Consider the following 13,424-nt stretch of genomic DNA (forward strand, 5'->3'; position numbering starts at 1 on the left):
ATTTGTGCCATAATTTGAGCAACGAAGATGAGTACCAGCTGTGAGAGAAGGATCAGTCACTGTGTTCTCTGGTTCAGATGGTCATTTCTGATTTGTTTCTAGGCAGACTAGGAGAAGTCTGAAATACTGCTGAGGGGAAGCTTTGTATGTTGTCCCAGAAGACCAACACCACACTGGATGCTCGTGTTAGGAGTGCTGCAGTGCTTTAGGCAGCATTTCCCCATGCCCCCAAATAAATCTGATCAGGTCATGGACATTGCCCAACTAGGAGGTGGCACAGCGCTGCTTGTAAATTCTGATTCAAATAACTATACGTAAACTTTACTGTATTGCTGTTAACGTGAATCACAGCCTTGCAAAGTGGCTCCTCTTCACTGGAGGCACTGTCAGACATAATTCCAGGGTAGTACAGAATTTAACAGTCTTTTCTCAGGAAATTGCTTGTGCAAATGAAACATGGTTCCTGGTAAGCAGCTGTAACTTTTAAGCAGCAAGTACAGTACCTGTGTTTCCACAAGTAGTTCAAGGTCCTGTGACAAACTGTAGAGAATCAAGTCAAAGCAACTGACAGCTGTATTAGCCTCAAGCGCTGAATGTAGACTAGATTGTAAAATAGCTCTGAAAGTTGAAGTCACTGTAGAGCTGTGAACTAGGCCTGAAGCCTGTAGCTACTTTAGAGAAAAAACAGAATCTTGGTTCTAAGATTGGCAGGATAGATTGCATAATATTTAAGTTGGAGCAATTCAGGAACCCAGTTCAAAGTTTTACTGGTTTTTTGTTCATCTTAACACATGTGAACAGTTCTTATTTTAGAGATACCCTTTTTCAAGCTGATATTTATGCTGGAAGTGGAATAAGATAATGTTTGGACAGTGCCAAAGTTTATGAATTTTCTTAGTTTTCCTGAAAAGTAAACTTTTCTTGATGTTTTGTAATACAGCATCAGTAAAATACAGAACACTTTTGTACCTGTTGCGATCCATACAGTGAAAACACAGGATGTTTTGGAAATCTCTTGTTGCCATGTTATGAGAACAGAAACGAGGGAGGGAGGAAAGAAAATTCTTTATTTGAAAACAAAGAAGATTGCAGTAATGCCACTCTGATTGTGGCTTTGCAGGCAGACAGGGCATACCACTGCCTTTGAACGGATCAACAGGGCAATTGGATAGTCTGGATGTTCTTAGTACATTGCTTTTGGGGCAATCCTCAGATTTACAATTGTCTTTATACTATATTGAAAATCATGAGCAGCTTTAATGATCAAGACCACAAAACCAGGAGTGAGGTATTGGGCACTCTATAAAAAACACATACAAAACAAAGATAAAACTTCCACCTAGTGCTCCAGCTGTAGCATTCTGAAAAACAAAAGGGAGAGAAGTGGGAAGGCGGGCCTGTGGGGGGATAAAACAAGGTGCAGGTTCAGTGCCAGGATGAGGAGAATGTAACAAGTTGACAGCTTTGCGGAGAGTGAACAGAAAGAGATCACAATCTATGCAGTAAGTTGTTACACAATAACAGAAGCATGCTTCAAGGGTAGTAGACCAGGGTTCAAAATTACCCAAGACAAAGTTGTTACGTGCTAGAACTCATTGTGGCTGTTCCCATCATCTTACCTCAAAAGTTCACAGTCATGTCTCAGCAGAGGAATGCTTTACTCCTTTACTCCAAGCTTTTAATTTATAGGTTGAAGTCCCACTTTATGTGCAGAAACATGAAAGATTTCAGGGGTGACTTTTTTTCTTTTCTTTCTTTTTAATGTCTAGGCAATTTATACATCTTTATTTGACTGTTTCTCTGTAGGAAGATTTCATTTTTTTTATGTAACATTTTGCTGACTTCAGCAAATTCTAATACACCCTTACGAATTGTGTGTGAGAATGCAGGTGTCACAGGCAGTCGCAGGCACAGCTGTTGCGGTGTACTTAGTTTACTGTACTGGTAGGTTGAGGAAATGGTATCACTGCTGTGAACTGGGAGCATCCTGGATGAAGAAAGGAGGGCTTCTGTAGGAATAACATGCTGCTGACTAGGGTATGGTTTTCTTTGTAAAGCCTAAATGCAGTTTGCTGGGGTTACTGTGATCAGGGGATATAATAGATCATTTAAAAGCACTTTATATAGCATGAACAGTGTATGCATGTGTAAACCTGAGAGAGACAATTGGGTTGCAGTTTTCTTGTGAGTCTGGGACACTTGAACTACCCGTTTTTTTCTGAGGAATTGTGGGTAACTGAATCCTAATGGAAAGATCTACAATTACCTGCCTGTGACTAAAACTGGAGAATGCAATTTAGAGACCTGGGGAAAACATAGCCATCATGTCCCAGATATTTACTGGTCTAGGTAGTCCTTAGAACTTACTGGTTCTTCATCTTTAAATATGGTAATATGATTCTGTAGATCCATATGATCTGCAGAGAGGATTTATTAAAATGCTGTAATTACATGCTCTGGTTAGTAGGTGTCTTTCAAGAGTTCATCTTGGCACACTGCCCAAAGTAAAGCTCTGACAAAGATCTGCATGCTGAGTTCTCAGGCATTCCTCAGTTCATTCATATAACTTCATGGGGGTTTTTGAAGGATTGTGGCTTCAGACACCTTTTTTACATGCCAGGATTGTGCAAGGGGGCTGACATGGGGAAAAGAATAGATGAAATTACAGCAGATTAAGAAGCTAAGATTGACTGACAGGAGATAGGAATAAAAGATAGAGGAATGTAAGGGAAGGAAAAGTGGAGGAAATGAGTTGTAATGAAGGGGGTGGAGAGAGAAGTGAGTATGAGGTGAGTGGTAGGAAGACGTGCAGGAGGACAAGAGGCCTGAAGCCAGCAGGGAGGAGTACTGGAGCTGAATAACTCGAAATTCTTTCAAGCTTGGGGCAGGAGGAGTGAGACCTGGTAGAAGGTGTGAAGGGTGGGTTTGGTTTTGTCTTGAGTTTTGCCCAAGATGGTTTTTCCCTACTTTCATAATGGTGTAATGTCTTTTACCTGCCATGTGCTCAGACAGGAGCAAGGGATTACTGAAACCTTTTGGAATCAGTAAGAGAAACTTCCTTGTCTAGAAGTCTTTCTCCACAAAGGAAAGCAGAACCATGTTCATTTTTTCAGTGCCTGTAACTTCAGTAGCTGTGTATAGAAATAATAATGCAAGAATTGCTTTTTGTGTTTAAATAACTGTACGCTGGTAATTGGACTTCATGGGGATAACAAATTGAATTTAAAAACTACAAAATGGAGTCTCATTTTTCCCCCCACTATTTTCTTCTTTTAGTCCGTCCTTTCCGTAAACACTCACTACTGTGGTAATTATATACTGGAGACCCTACAAGCATTAAATGCTACGAAGTGGATTTCAAACAAGGCAGACATTTTCAGGATTTTCCTCAAGGAATTTGGAGAAATGCAGCAGTAATGTCCTGTGTTAGCATTTCAACGCAGGGTGATTCTTCCTGCTGAGCCCAGAAAGAAAGAAGGCTTGTCCACTTAAGTGGTGGTTTCTTTTCACTTCCCTCGCTGCCTTGACCTTACCTAACCAAGCTTACAGGAAACTTTGTAGTACCCAGTGCTACAGTGGAAATTCTGCATGTCAAGATACATGTTAATTCCACCTTAGTATGTGGTTAACACAGTGATCCTTGTTTTGGATTACCTGCTGGTGACCTACACCTGATATGGATCAATGCTGATGTTTGGGACTGAACAACAACAGAAGATGTTGTACCTGTCAATGAGGGAGCCACCCCATCAAACAACTTCAGAGCAACTTTCATGAGAAGCCTGTGATCCCCTGGATGGAGTCTGAGTCACAGTTATCTCACAGCTTACTTACAGAATAAGCATTTGTTGGAATGATATATAACACTGTGCCATAGCTGGGTTTTGTATATAATCTTTTGTTGATGGAAGCACCCCAAGTCTGCCTGAGCTGAGAGCACTTGCTGTATCTGTTGTTTGGGTTTAGTTTGTGTACTGATTTTTGTTGACTGAGACTCATCCTAGTTATTAAAGAAAATCAGGTTTGTAGCCAATTCTCTAACATGAAAGGTGGGTTAACTACACTAAATTAAACCCAAGTCTCTTTTTTTTAAAAAAGTATATGTATTCTGTAAATGATTTGTTTGTTAAAAAATTAAATTTTAAGTTTGAACTTTTTTCTTCTTCTCTCCCATTTGAACTTTAGTGCTGTGTATTTTGTGAGACACAAAGAAACCCGGCAAAGATTTGCCATGAAGAAAATTAATAAGCAGAATCTCATCCTTCGAAACCAGATCCAACAGGCCTTTGTCGAGCGTGACATCCTGACATTTGCAGAAAATCCGTTTGTTGTCAGCATGTATTGCTCCTTTGAAACAAGACGTCATTTATGCATGGTTATGGAATATGTAGAAGGTAAAGTGTCTGTTCTGTTTTATAGAGGTAGAAGAGAGTTTTTGTACACCAAGAAAGAAAAATAACCCATATGGTACTTGCATTAGAAGGGCCCCCTGTGTGTCCTCTGTACTCCGGCAATACAGATTAAGGATCTAAATCCAATAGCAAGGTGGCTTTTTTCCCCAATCATTATCTCCTAGTGAGAGCCTGTAAAACACTTGTGTTCCAGCTATAACGGGAAATAACTGCTCTTTGAAGGAGTTCCTTATAGGCTGTAATCATAAGTGTCCTATGGGGATTCAGAGTTCATGTAGAAATGCTGTTTGCTTTTCTGGAATTCAAATTTTCACTAGCACATGTTGGGGTATTTGTAATAGTTATTTTTATGGAGAAAGAGGGAAGAGGAAGCAATTTGAAAAGGTGCTGATGCTGAAGGAGAACAGCGAACAGAGGCAGTACAAGAAAAAATACTGAGACTCTGGTTTTGTGGGCATTTTTTTTGCATGCCCCCACCCACCCCCACCACCCTTTTTTTTTTTTAAGCAGTAGCACAGACTTTATTGGTTTCCAGCTAAACCCTTGAACTGCTTGCTCCCAGCTGCATGTTGTGTTTCAGTACAGTAATTGGTGTGGTTACATGTCCAATTGAGTCATCTGACTGGAAAGCAGGCATTTATGACTACAGCTTGTGTCTCTTTCTGCAGCATATATGGATTGTTCTGATATACTTAAAAATTTATAGTGTCATCTGGAACGTTTCTCCTGTTCCCACAGGTGGAGACTGTGCTACTTTGATGAAGAATATGGGTCCCTTACCTGTAGACATGGCAAGGATGTACTTCGCAGAGACTGTTTTGGCCTTGGAATACCTTCACAATTATGGAATTGTACACAGGGATTTGAAACCAGACAAGTATGTATATAAAATATAACCAAAAGAGGACTTTGAAATTGTTAGATCAAATATGAAAGGTGTAAGCTTGCTTTGAATGTTTTTGAAATTTTTTTTTTATCATGGATGTTATGTAGATTCACAATTTCTGCACAATATTTGACTTTTCATTACCTGCAGTTACAGGAAGTGCATTTTTTCAAAAGAACTCTTTAAAATTTTCTGTCTTTGAAATGGAAGAGGCTATTAGGATAGCTAAAAAAAAATGTGTGTACTCTTCTCACTGAAATGGAGGAAAATGGAAAGGGAAGGATCTTTAAAATTATGCTTAAAACATCCGAAGTATCTTTAACTTGCAGATAGTTGCATATATGAAGACAAGACTTACCAGGTTGGGAAATCTATGTTGCAAGGTTTTTTTTATTTTTTTTCAATATTTAGAAATATAATGTTGCTCCTATACCATAAACAGCATTACAGCAAGTAGTTGCAGTAAAAAGTATGGCTGTTGCAGCTCCATTAATCTTCTTCCTGTTTTCACATTTGAAAAATAAAAAAGGAAAAGAATTTAAGTCATGTCTGTTGGGTGACAATACCTTCAATGAGTAGTACCTCAGACCAGTATAGTATTAGTTACTAACTTAATGCCTGAGGGGTTTTTCCAGCTGAATGACCCAGCTTGCTACAGATAAAAAATGCTCATGACACTTCAAAAGCAGTATTAATTCTATTATAGGTCTTTTAGATGATGGTTTTCGGTTTTCTTCAAAGCATCTAGCATTCAGCTCTCAACACTTGTATGATTCTATAAGATTTGTGCAATTACATATGAAAAGCTTGTTTACATTTGATGATAACAAGTGTAAGACTGTCAGATTTTTTACCTGTTTATTTAGTACCTGGTGAAATTATTTTTTAAGCTGTCTTTATATTTTTGCAATGCTAATGAAAAATTTTCCTTCAAGTATAATAATAATACTAATGATAAGCGCGTAATATTGAATTATATCACAGTAACTTCACATCATTCTAATTTTCAGTTTATTGGTAACATCCATGGGCCATATAAAGCTTACAGACTTCGGCCTGTCAAAGGTGGGGCTAATGAGTTTGACTACCAATCTGTATGAAGGTCACATTGAGAAGGATGCCAGAGAATTCCTTGACAAACAAGTAAGATACGGCCTTTTGCATTTCTATATTGAGTGTTCAAACAAAGTGATGTTTTGCTAGCAGAATGTACCATGATACCATCATTACAGAACAGTATATGAATGCAACATAAACTGTTGTTATTCCTACACTGGTGTTCCGACTGTGTATGTCAGTTACTTTTACTGATGCCTTGCAGATTATTCTACACTTTTTTCTTTCTACGTTAGGATCTATTAGTAAGATGAACAATCTAATTGTGTGCAAGTGAATCTGTGAGAGAGACAAATGGGCAACTGTTTTTATAAGGAATTCAGAAGTCTCAGCAGAGTGCTTGTGGAGCTCATGATGCATTGTACAGCCAAGGGTGCTAAAATCCTTGCTATGGCCCATTTCCCTTTAAGCATGCCTCATTACTATTGCTCACAATCTGTTCACTGTAAAACTTCAGAAAAAAACCATCACAACTTTCATATAAAGAAAAGGATGTATTTAAGTTAAATAAAATATTTGCCATGATGGACTGCAGTGTGTGAAACACACTGTTCTTTGCATGACAGATACACAAATGTTGATTATGATGCCTCTAAATGTAGCTAGGTCATTCTAAAAACAGTAGCTGTGATGTAAACTCAGCAGACTAAAGCCTACTTATTCCATTATTCCATGTTTCTGTATTGTACTTTTTAAGAATTACAAATGATGTGACATAGCTCAAGTTAGACTTGTTTCATCATCATGTTTATTTTCTTTCTTTTAGGTCTGTGGTACCCCTGAATACATAGCTCCTGAAGTGATACTGAGACAGGGTTATGGAAAACCTGTGGACTGGTGGGCTATGGGAATTATCCTTTATGAATTTCTTGTTGGGTGCGTGCCATTCTTTGGAGATACACCAGAAGAGCTGTTTGGACAAGTCATTAGTGGTGAGGACCATCACAAAAATCCCAAATTTCTTTGTGTGCTGTGAAACGTTTCAGTTTCTGTTAATAGTGAAGATAGTTAAAACTTTACAGACTAGGTTTTCAAGCTGGTTTTGCTCAGAAAACAACAATTACCATGATACTGTAATACACTATTTGCTGTCAAAGCAATAAGAATAAATTTGGATTAAAAGCTGAATTTACTGCATATTGCTGCTAAGTACAGAAATGCAGTAGCGGTAGAATACAATGGTTAAGCTGCACTGTTTGAAAAAGAAAAGCAGTACTAGTAGAAAAGTAGTGCCACTATGGCACAGTGATTTCAGTCTTTTGTAAATAAATCATACCAGAGCAAAAATGGTTAAAATAAATTTGCATAAATGGGAAAATGCCTCATGGCACAGTGAAGAAATTAACAAAGGTGTAATAAAACGGGAAAACAAATGTCTCCTGAATAATAAATAATGAGAAAGAGAAGGAAACAAATTCAATTCACAGATTGTTAATGATTTCATTGGTGATTGTTGTAGTGTAATGTTATTTCTGTAGCAGCTGTTCTTCTTCCATTTAAAATTCAATAACCTTTTAGATCTTAACCTGCAAGCTGACCCTAAGTATTGTTATGTGGCTTGTGGCAAAACTGAATGATAATTAAACAGAATTGTTTACTATCCTACCTGCTGTTTTCATAAATTTCCCAGATGCATAGATGTTGAGAGCTTCTATTTATGCCAGAAGTCTAACAGAATGATACCTCTGTTACTGAGTATTTCCCGTACCATTTTATGGTCTGCTTAAAAGGTCCAGTAGCTAAGACCAAAAGAAAACCACCACCACACCACCCCCCAAAAAAACCAAACAAACCACAAACCAAAACCAACAACAAACCTACAAAAATCCGACAGAAAACTAACTGCACTTCTGGTTCCTTATTCTCTGAGAATGCAACAAATCCCCTTTTGCACTTAAGGAGACACTGTATCATCATCTTGCTTTCCTTCATCTCTGAAGTTGAAAGCTGGTCTTGTTTGTAACTGTAATGAGAGGGATTTGCAAGTTACCTCTAGTATATGACTTCTTTATACAACATTCTAGCTGTTCATGGATTTATAACAGTGTTGTTTTCTGATGTGATATGCTGAGGCCTGAGTGGCAAGGAGAATCAACTGTTTAATTAACACAAGCAGCAAATGCTGGCTTTGTTCGGGATGCCTCATGGCTGTGATGCATATTCATGCTTGATTTTCCAGATCAGATTGAAACTGCAGTGGAAGCCGTAGGCAGGCAAACATGGAAATAACTCATGTTTTTATTGCATTTCCAGACACATACACATGTGTTTTTATCTTTATGCTCTCTGACTGGGAGAAGGGAAGGAATAGTCAAAAATTAATGACGAATTCGCACTTTAAACTTTCTTTTGCATGTGGCATTAATTTTACATTTTGTAAAACATTGTCATGTATTACAATCTAGCTGATACTTATGCAAATAACTGTTTGAATGTGTCCATTTATCTTGCAGCAATTATCTGTAGAAGTGTATGTTTGTAAACCTGAGCTATTCCCACTCAGTTTCCCAGACTGTTGGTCAGCTTAGGTTCTTGTTTTGATGTTGACTTGTCAGTTTCTTCTCTTTTATTTTGAATATCCTTACTGAAATCATTCTTACTGTGGATAAGTTTCCTGTGCTAAAATACATGGGCCCCTAGTATTCAACTGTAAAAGCCATGTTAAAGAACCCAAATTATAGCCTAGACTTCAGTTCCAGTTTCTGTGGGTCAAAGTTACATTCTACTTGAAAATCTACCTTAAAGTCTTGCCCCCTCATTTTACGATGCTCCTTCTTCATTGTAAATTGCCTTTCCTGCCCCCAAGTTGCATGAATACAGTTGTGTGAGGCCTCGGTGTAAACTTAAATGCCTGAAATGATCTAGGTTAAAAATAATGCTCCAGAAACAGATTACATGTCATGCCCTTTTATTTCAGTACCTTTCCTTAAACTCTGAAATACAAAGATTAAACTTGTGTGTAGCTTCTGATGAGTATTTCTCCAATAGTGATCATTTTGAAAGAAAGATCTAGATCATAAAATGATAACAAAGTTTCCTAGCTCCCAACATTCTCGTTCTCTGAAGCCAAAATCCTGGTACGTCCCAAGAAACTTAGGCAGTTTTGTCTAAATCTGCAGTATATTACATTTGCGAAGGTTGTTTCTGCTAAAACTCAGACAAAACTTGCTGTGTATGCTGTTACAAAGTTCATGCTCATATTGAAGCTGGTGCAATTTTCCATTGTTTAGATTAAATGAAAGTTGGGCAGAATTTTTATTTAGGCTTACCTGAATACTGCAAGGTTTGATATCTTGACTGTGTGATTTAGGTTAAACTTGTTAGGTCGTGCAAAAGTCTTATAAGAAATCTGTAGAGTGGGGTGGTTCTCCTCTGAAGTATGAGATGCTTGGAAAAAAGCTCCGTTGGCATCTACCTCTTCAGAGCAGAGCACAGTTTCTTGGCCCATAGTCATGGGAGTAGTGACTGCAGTGAGTCTTCTAACGTTAGAGAAGGATTACAGATGTGAGCAGTGACTGCCTGGGTTAGGTCAGCTGCATCCATCTTAACAGCAGTCTGCATGAACCAGAACTAAAATGTAGACCATGATCTTTTTTTGCTGGGGTTGAGGGGTTGCAGGGCAGGCAGGGAGAAGGGACAGCATACAATTTTTTGTGCTAATATTTTGCAATAGTTTTCCATGAGTCAAGCATGCCTGTGTTATGTTGTTAAACGCTGTTTTGGGTTAAAGGATACTACCAAGGAAAATGGGAACATAACAATATGTTCATGGAGTATGTGTAGGGAGTATAAAAATCAGAAGTAGTTGGTATGCAACAGAGAGCAACTTGAAAAAGTTTTCTTAATGTGACTTTACTGCTAGCTCACTACAAGAGCTTTCACACAGTGTCTGCTGGATGTTGGGATCAGACATCAGTAATAACAAACAACTTTGTTTTGCTAGATGAAATCAACTGGCCTGAAAAGGATGAAGCACCACCTCCAGATGCCCAGGACCTGATTACCCTACTGCTCAGGCAGAATCCTTTGGAAAGACTTGGAACAGGTTAGGAAGCACTATCTTATATTGTTAGTGTGCTAGAAATAGGTTCTATATTCAACACTGGGAGCTTCTGTTCACCTGTTTGTTTTGCCCAGAAGACATCTGTCAGGGCAAGTAGCATGACAATATTCCATTATAGCAGAGGGTATTTTATAGATTCAGATCAGTAATACGATCCTAACAAGATGATGACTGTCCTTATTTTGGTGAATACATGTGGTCTTTCATATTTACTCTTCTCTTCATTTTATAAATAAACCAGAAACTTCTCAGAGACCCAGTTAGCCATTGGAGGGGGCTCCATGAATACAGTATTAAACAGGGAAATGGAGAAGGGAAGTCAATATACAACTGATCCTTCCTTCTTCCAGAGTATCCTAGCCTGGCAAATCAGTTCCTCCAGGCTTCAGGGTGGGTGATAATACTTGAACTAATTATTCAGAAGTGGCTGAGATTGTGTTACGAAAGGTCTTCTCACTCTCATTCAGCAAGGACTATTGCCTTGCACAAAAAAGAATAAAACCAAAGGAGTGAATATTAAGAAAGTTGATGGGTATCAGTGAGAACAAAAGGTGTCAGCTTATTCCACTGTGGTTGTTCAGTGCTGTGCTGATGTCAGATTCTCCTCTCAAAATGCTATGTGGTATAAGGGGCAGTAAGCCTGCATAGGCTATTGAAAGCACTGTGCATTTATGTAATAGAGTTTACATGTTCATTGATGGAGCAGTATTTATTTGGGAATTTGGTTGAGAGGCAGTGGTGAGAAACATTGCATGTGATTTTTAGTGTATGGGAGCATCAGTCACTGACTGCTATCCCACCGGGCAAAGCACTATGGAAATACAGCAAAAAAGGACTTCTACAGATAAGACCCCAAATGTATAGTCTTATTTATAGTGAACACTGTATGCCATGAATTATAAATACATAGGTGGTACTAAGGAAACGAAGTGACAGGTTGAGTCAGCATGACAGCACGTGGAAAATTGTTAGCAAAACAGTCCAGGAGTCACGTTGTGCTGCATTTGTTTAGAGCTAACATAGAAAAGACCTTTAGGAATCAGTTCATAACTGGCCTTACCACAGCCGCTCAGGGGAAACATGAGAGTAACCCAGACCCCAAGTACTTCTGACACAGTCCCAAACAACAGGTCTTTCTTTGGGACATGATGACATTTCTGAGATGAGTGAACTGCGTATCCTTTGCCCCCAGAGCATCTGGGACCTGTGTGAACAGCCCTTAGACTTCAATGTAGTTGATGGTCTAGATGAAGGTGGCATCCAGCAAAGCTTGTTCTCCCTTGCCCTGCATTGAAGAAGTTAAGAGTGAAGGAGGTGTGACACCCCAGTCAGCTTCTCCAGTTGCTGCCTGCTTCATCTACTGCAAAGGGCACTGCTGCCAAAGGCAAAACAAAGAGCCACAACCAGTTCGATTCCCTTGTTTTAAGTATATTCCTTTCAGGAATGTTGTTTCATTGCCAGGATGATTTTTCTTGGTAAACACAGTAATTCAAGACTGTTGCCGTGGGAGAGACTGCATCAGAAGTAGGTAGCAAATTCTGCCTCTTTTGCTACAGCTGGTTAAGGAAGTGAATTGGCTAGAATGAGGCCGGCTTAACTATTGTAACGGCGAGTGCCGCCACACGGAGCACCTGCGCAGCTTGTTTATGGGCTGATTTGACTGTTCAGGACAGAGGAAACCACCTCAAGTTGTGCCAGGGGAGGGTTAGATTGGATATTAGGAAAAATCGTTTCACTGAAAAGGGTCATCAGGCATTAGAACAGGCTTCCCAGGGAAGTGGTTGAGTTGCCACCCCTGGAGGTATTTAAAAGACCTGTAGATTTGGCACTTCGGGATGTGGTTCAGTGGTGGACGTGGCAGTGCTGGGTTAATGGTTAAGCTCGATAATCTTAAAAGGTCTTTTTCAACCTAAACAATTCTATGGTTCTATGATTCATGGTCTCTCAAGAGCTGGCAGTCTGAAGAAGGAAACCAGGCTGCCATTTCTGTGAAGCACTGAGGGAGGTTTAGAAACCACAGCAAGGTTTCAAGTGTCAAAGCAACTCAGAAATGGAGACTGCAGTGGGACATGGAAAATAGCACAGTTTATTTCAGGCTCCACCATGCATTTCAAATGACAGCCATATTTATTTAATACATACTAGCTAGCTGCATAACACTCCTTGAAATCTGTAATTGTGTATTTGCTCAGGAGACTTGAGTGGCATAGTCAAGTTGAAGGAAGAGGTAGATTCTATACTTGCTTTAAAGAAGGAAGACGATAGAAAAAAGATGTCTTTGGGTTTGAAGTGTCTGATACCAATCAAGGATTATACGATTCTGACTTAATATCCCATTACTGCGCTCAGAGAAATACTCACTCCTTGGCTAGTGACTTAGAATGAGATGTGATTTTGGTTTCCTTTGGGAAAATTTGGCTTTTATGAATTTTCCTTGGTTCAGTCAGAAGAGCAAAGAACCCAATGCAGAAACTCTGACACTGACTTCACACATTCTGTGATTCTCTCCTGACTTGGCCTTGATGTGGAGGAATTTATGTGCTGTATCAATGTAGTGGGTTGACCTTGACTGGCCACCAAGCTCTTCTGTCACTCCCCCTCCTCAACTAGACTATAGACAGGGAAAGAAAATATGACAAAAGTCTCATGGGCCGAGATAAGGACGGGAGATCATTCAGCAGTTAACAGTCACAGGCAAAACAGACTTGACTTGGGGAAATTAATTTAATTTATTGCCAGTTAGCAATTGAGTAGGATAATGAGAAATAAGAACAAATCTACAAACACCTTCCCCCACCCCTTCCTTCTTCCCAGGCTCAACATCACTCCCAGTTTCTCTACCTCCTCCTGCCAAGTGGCGCAGGGGCATGGGGATTAGAGGTTGTGATCAGTTCATTTACGTGTTGTCTCTGCCACTCCTTCCGTCTCACACTCTTCCCTTGCTCCA

The 13,424-nt window shown here is 39.3% G+C and overlaps 1 protein-coding gene across 5 annotated transcripts in view; it reads left to right on the forward strand.

Moving 5' to 3' along the window:
• Nucleotides 1–13,424, forward strand: part of MAST4 (microtubule associated serine/threonine kinase family member 4) — a 274,356-nt gene that overhangs the window by 242,544 nt on the left and 18,388 nt on the right. For all 5 annotated transcript variants that reach the window (XM_055699400.1, XM_055699403.1, XM_055699402.1 and 2 more), the window contains 5 exons: nucleotides 4,186–4,394; nucleotides 5,151–5,289; nucleotides 6,309–6,441; nucleotides 7,181–7,346; nucleotides 10,358–10,459. In XM_055699400.1, coding sequence (XP_055555375.1) covers nucleotides 4,186–4,394; nucleotides 5,151–5,289; nucleotides 6,309–6,441; nucleotides 7,181–7,346; nucleotides 10,358–10,459 — 749 coding nt within the window. The remainder of the gene's footprint in view (nucleotides 1–4,185; nucleotides 4,395–5,150; nucleotides 5,290–6,308; nucleotides 6,442–7,180; nucleotides 7,347–10,357; nucleotides 10,460–13,424) is intronic.

The sequence above is a fragment of the Falco cherrug genome, chromosome Z (assembly GCF_023634085.1).
Source record: "Falco cherrug isolate bFalChe1 chromosome Z, bFalChe1.pri, whole genome shotgun sequence".
NCBI classification, from domain to species: Eukaryota; Metazoa; Chordata; class Aves; order Falconiformes; family Falconidae; genus Falco; species Falco cherrug.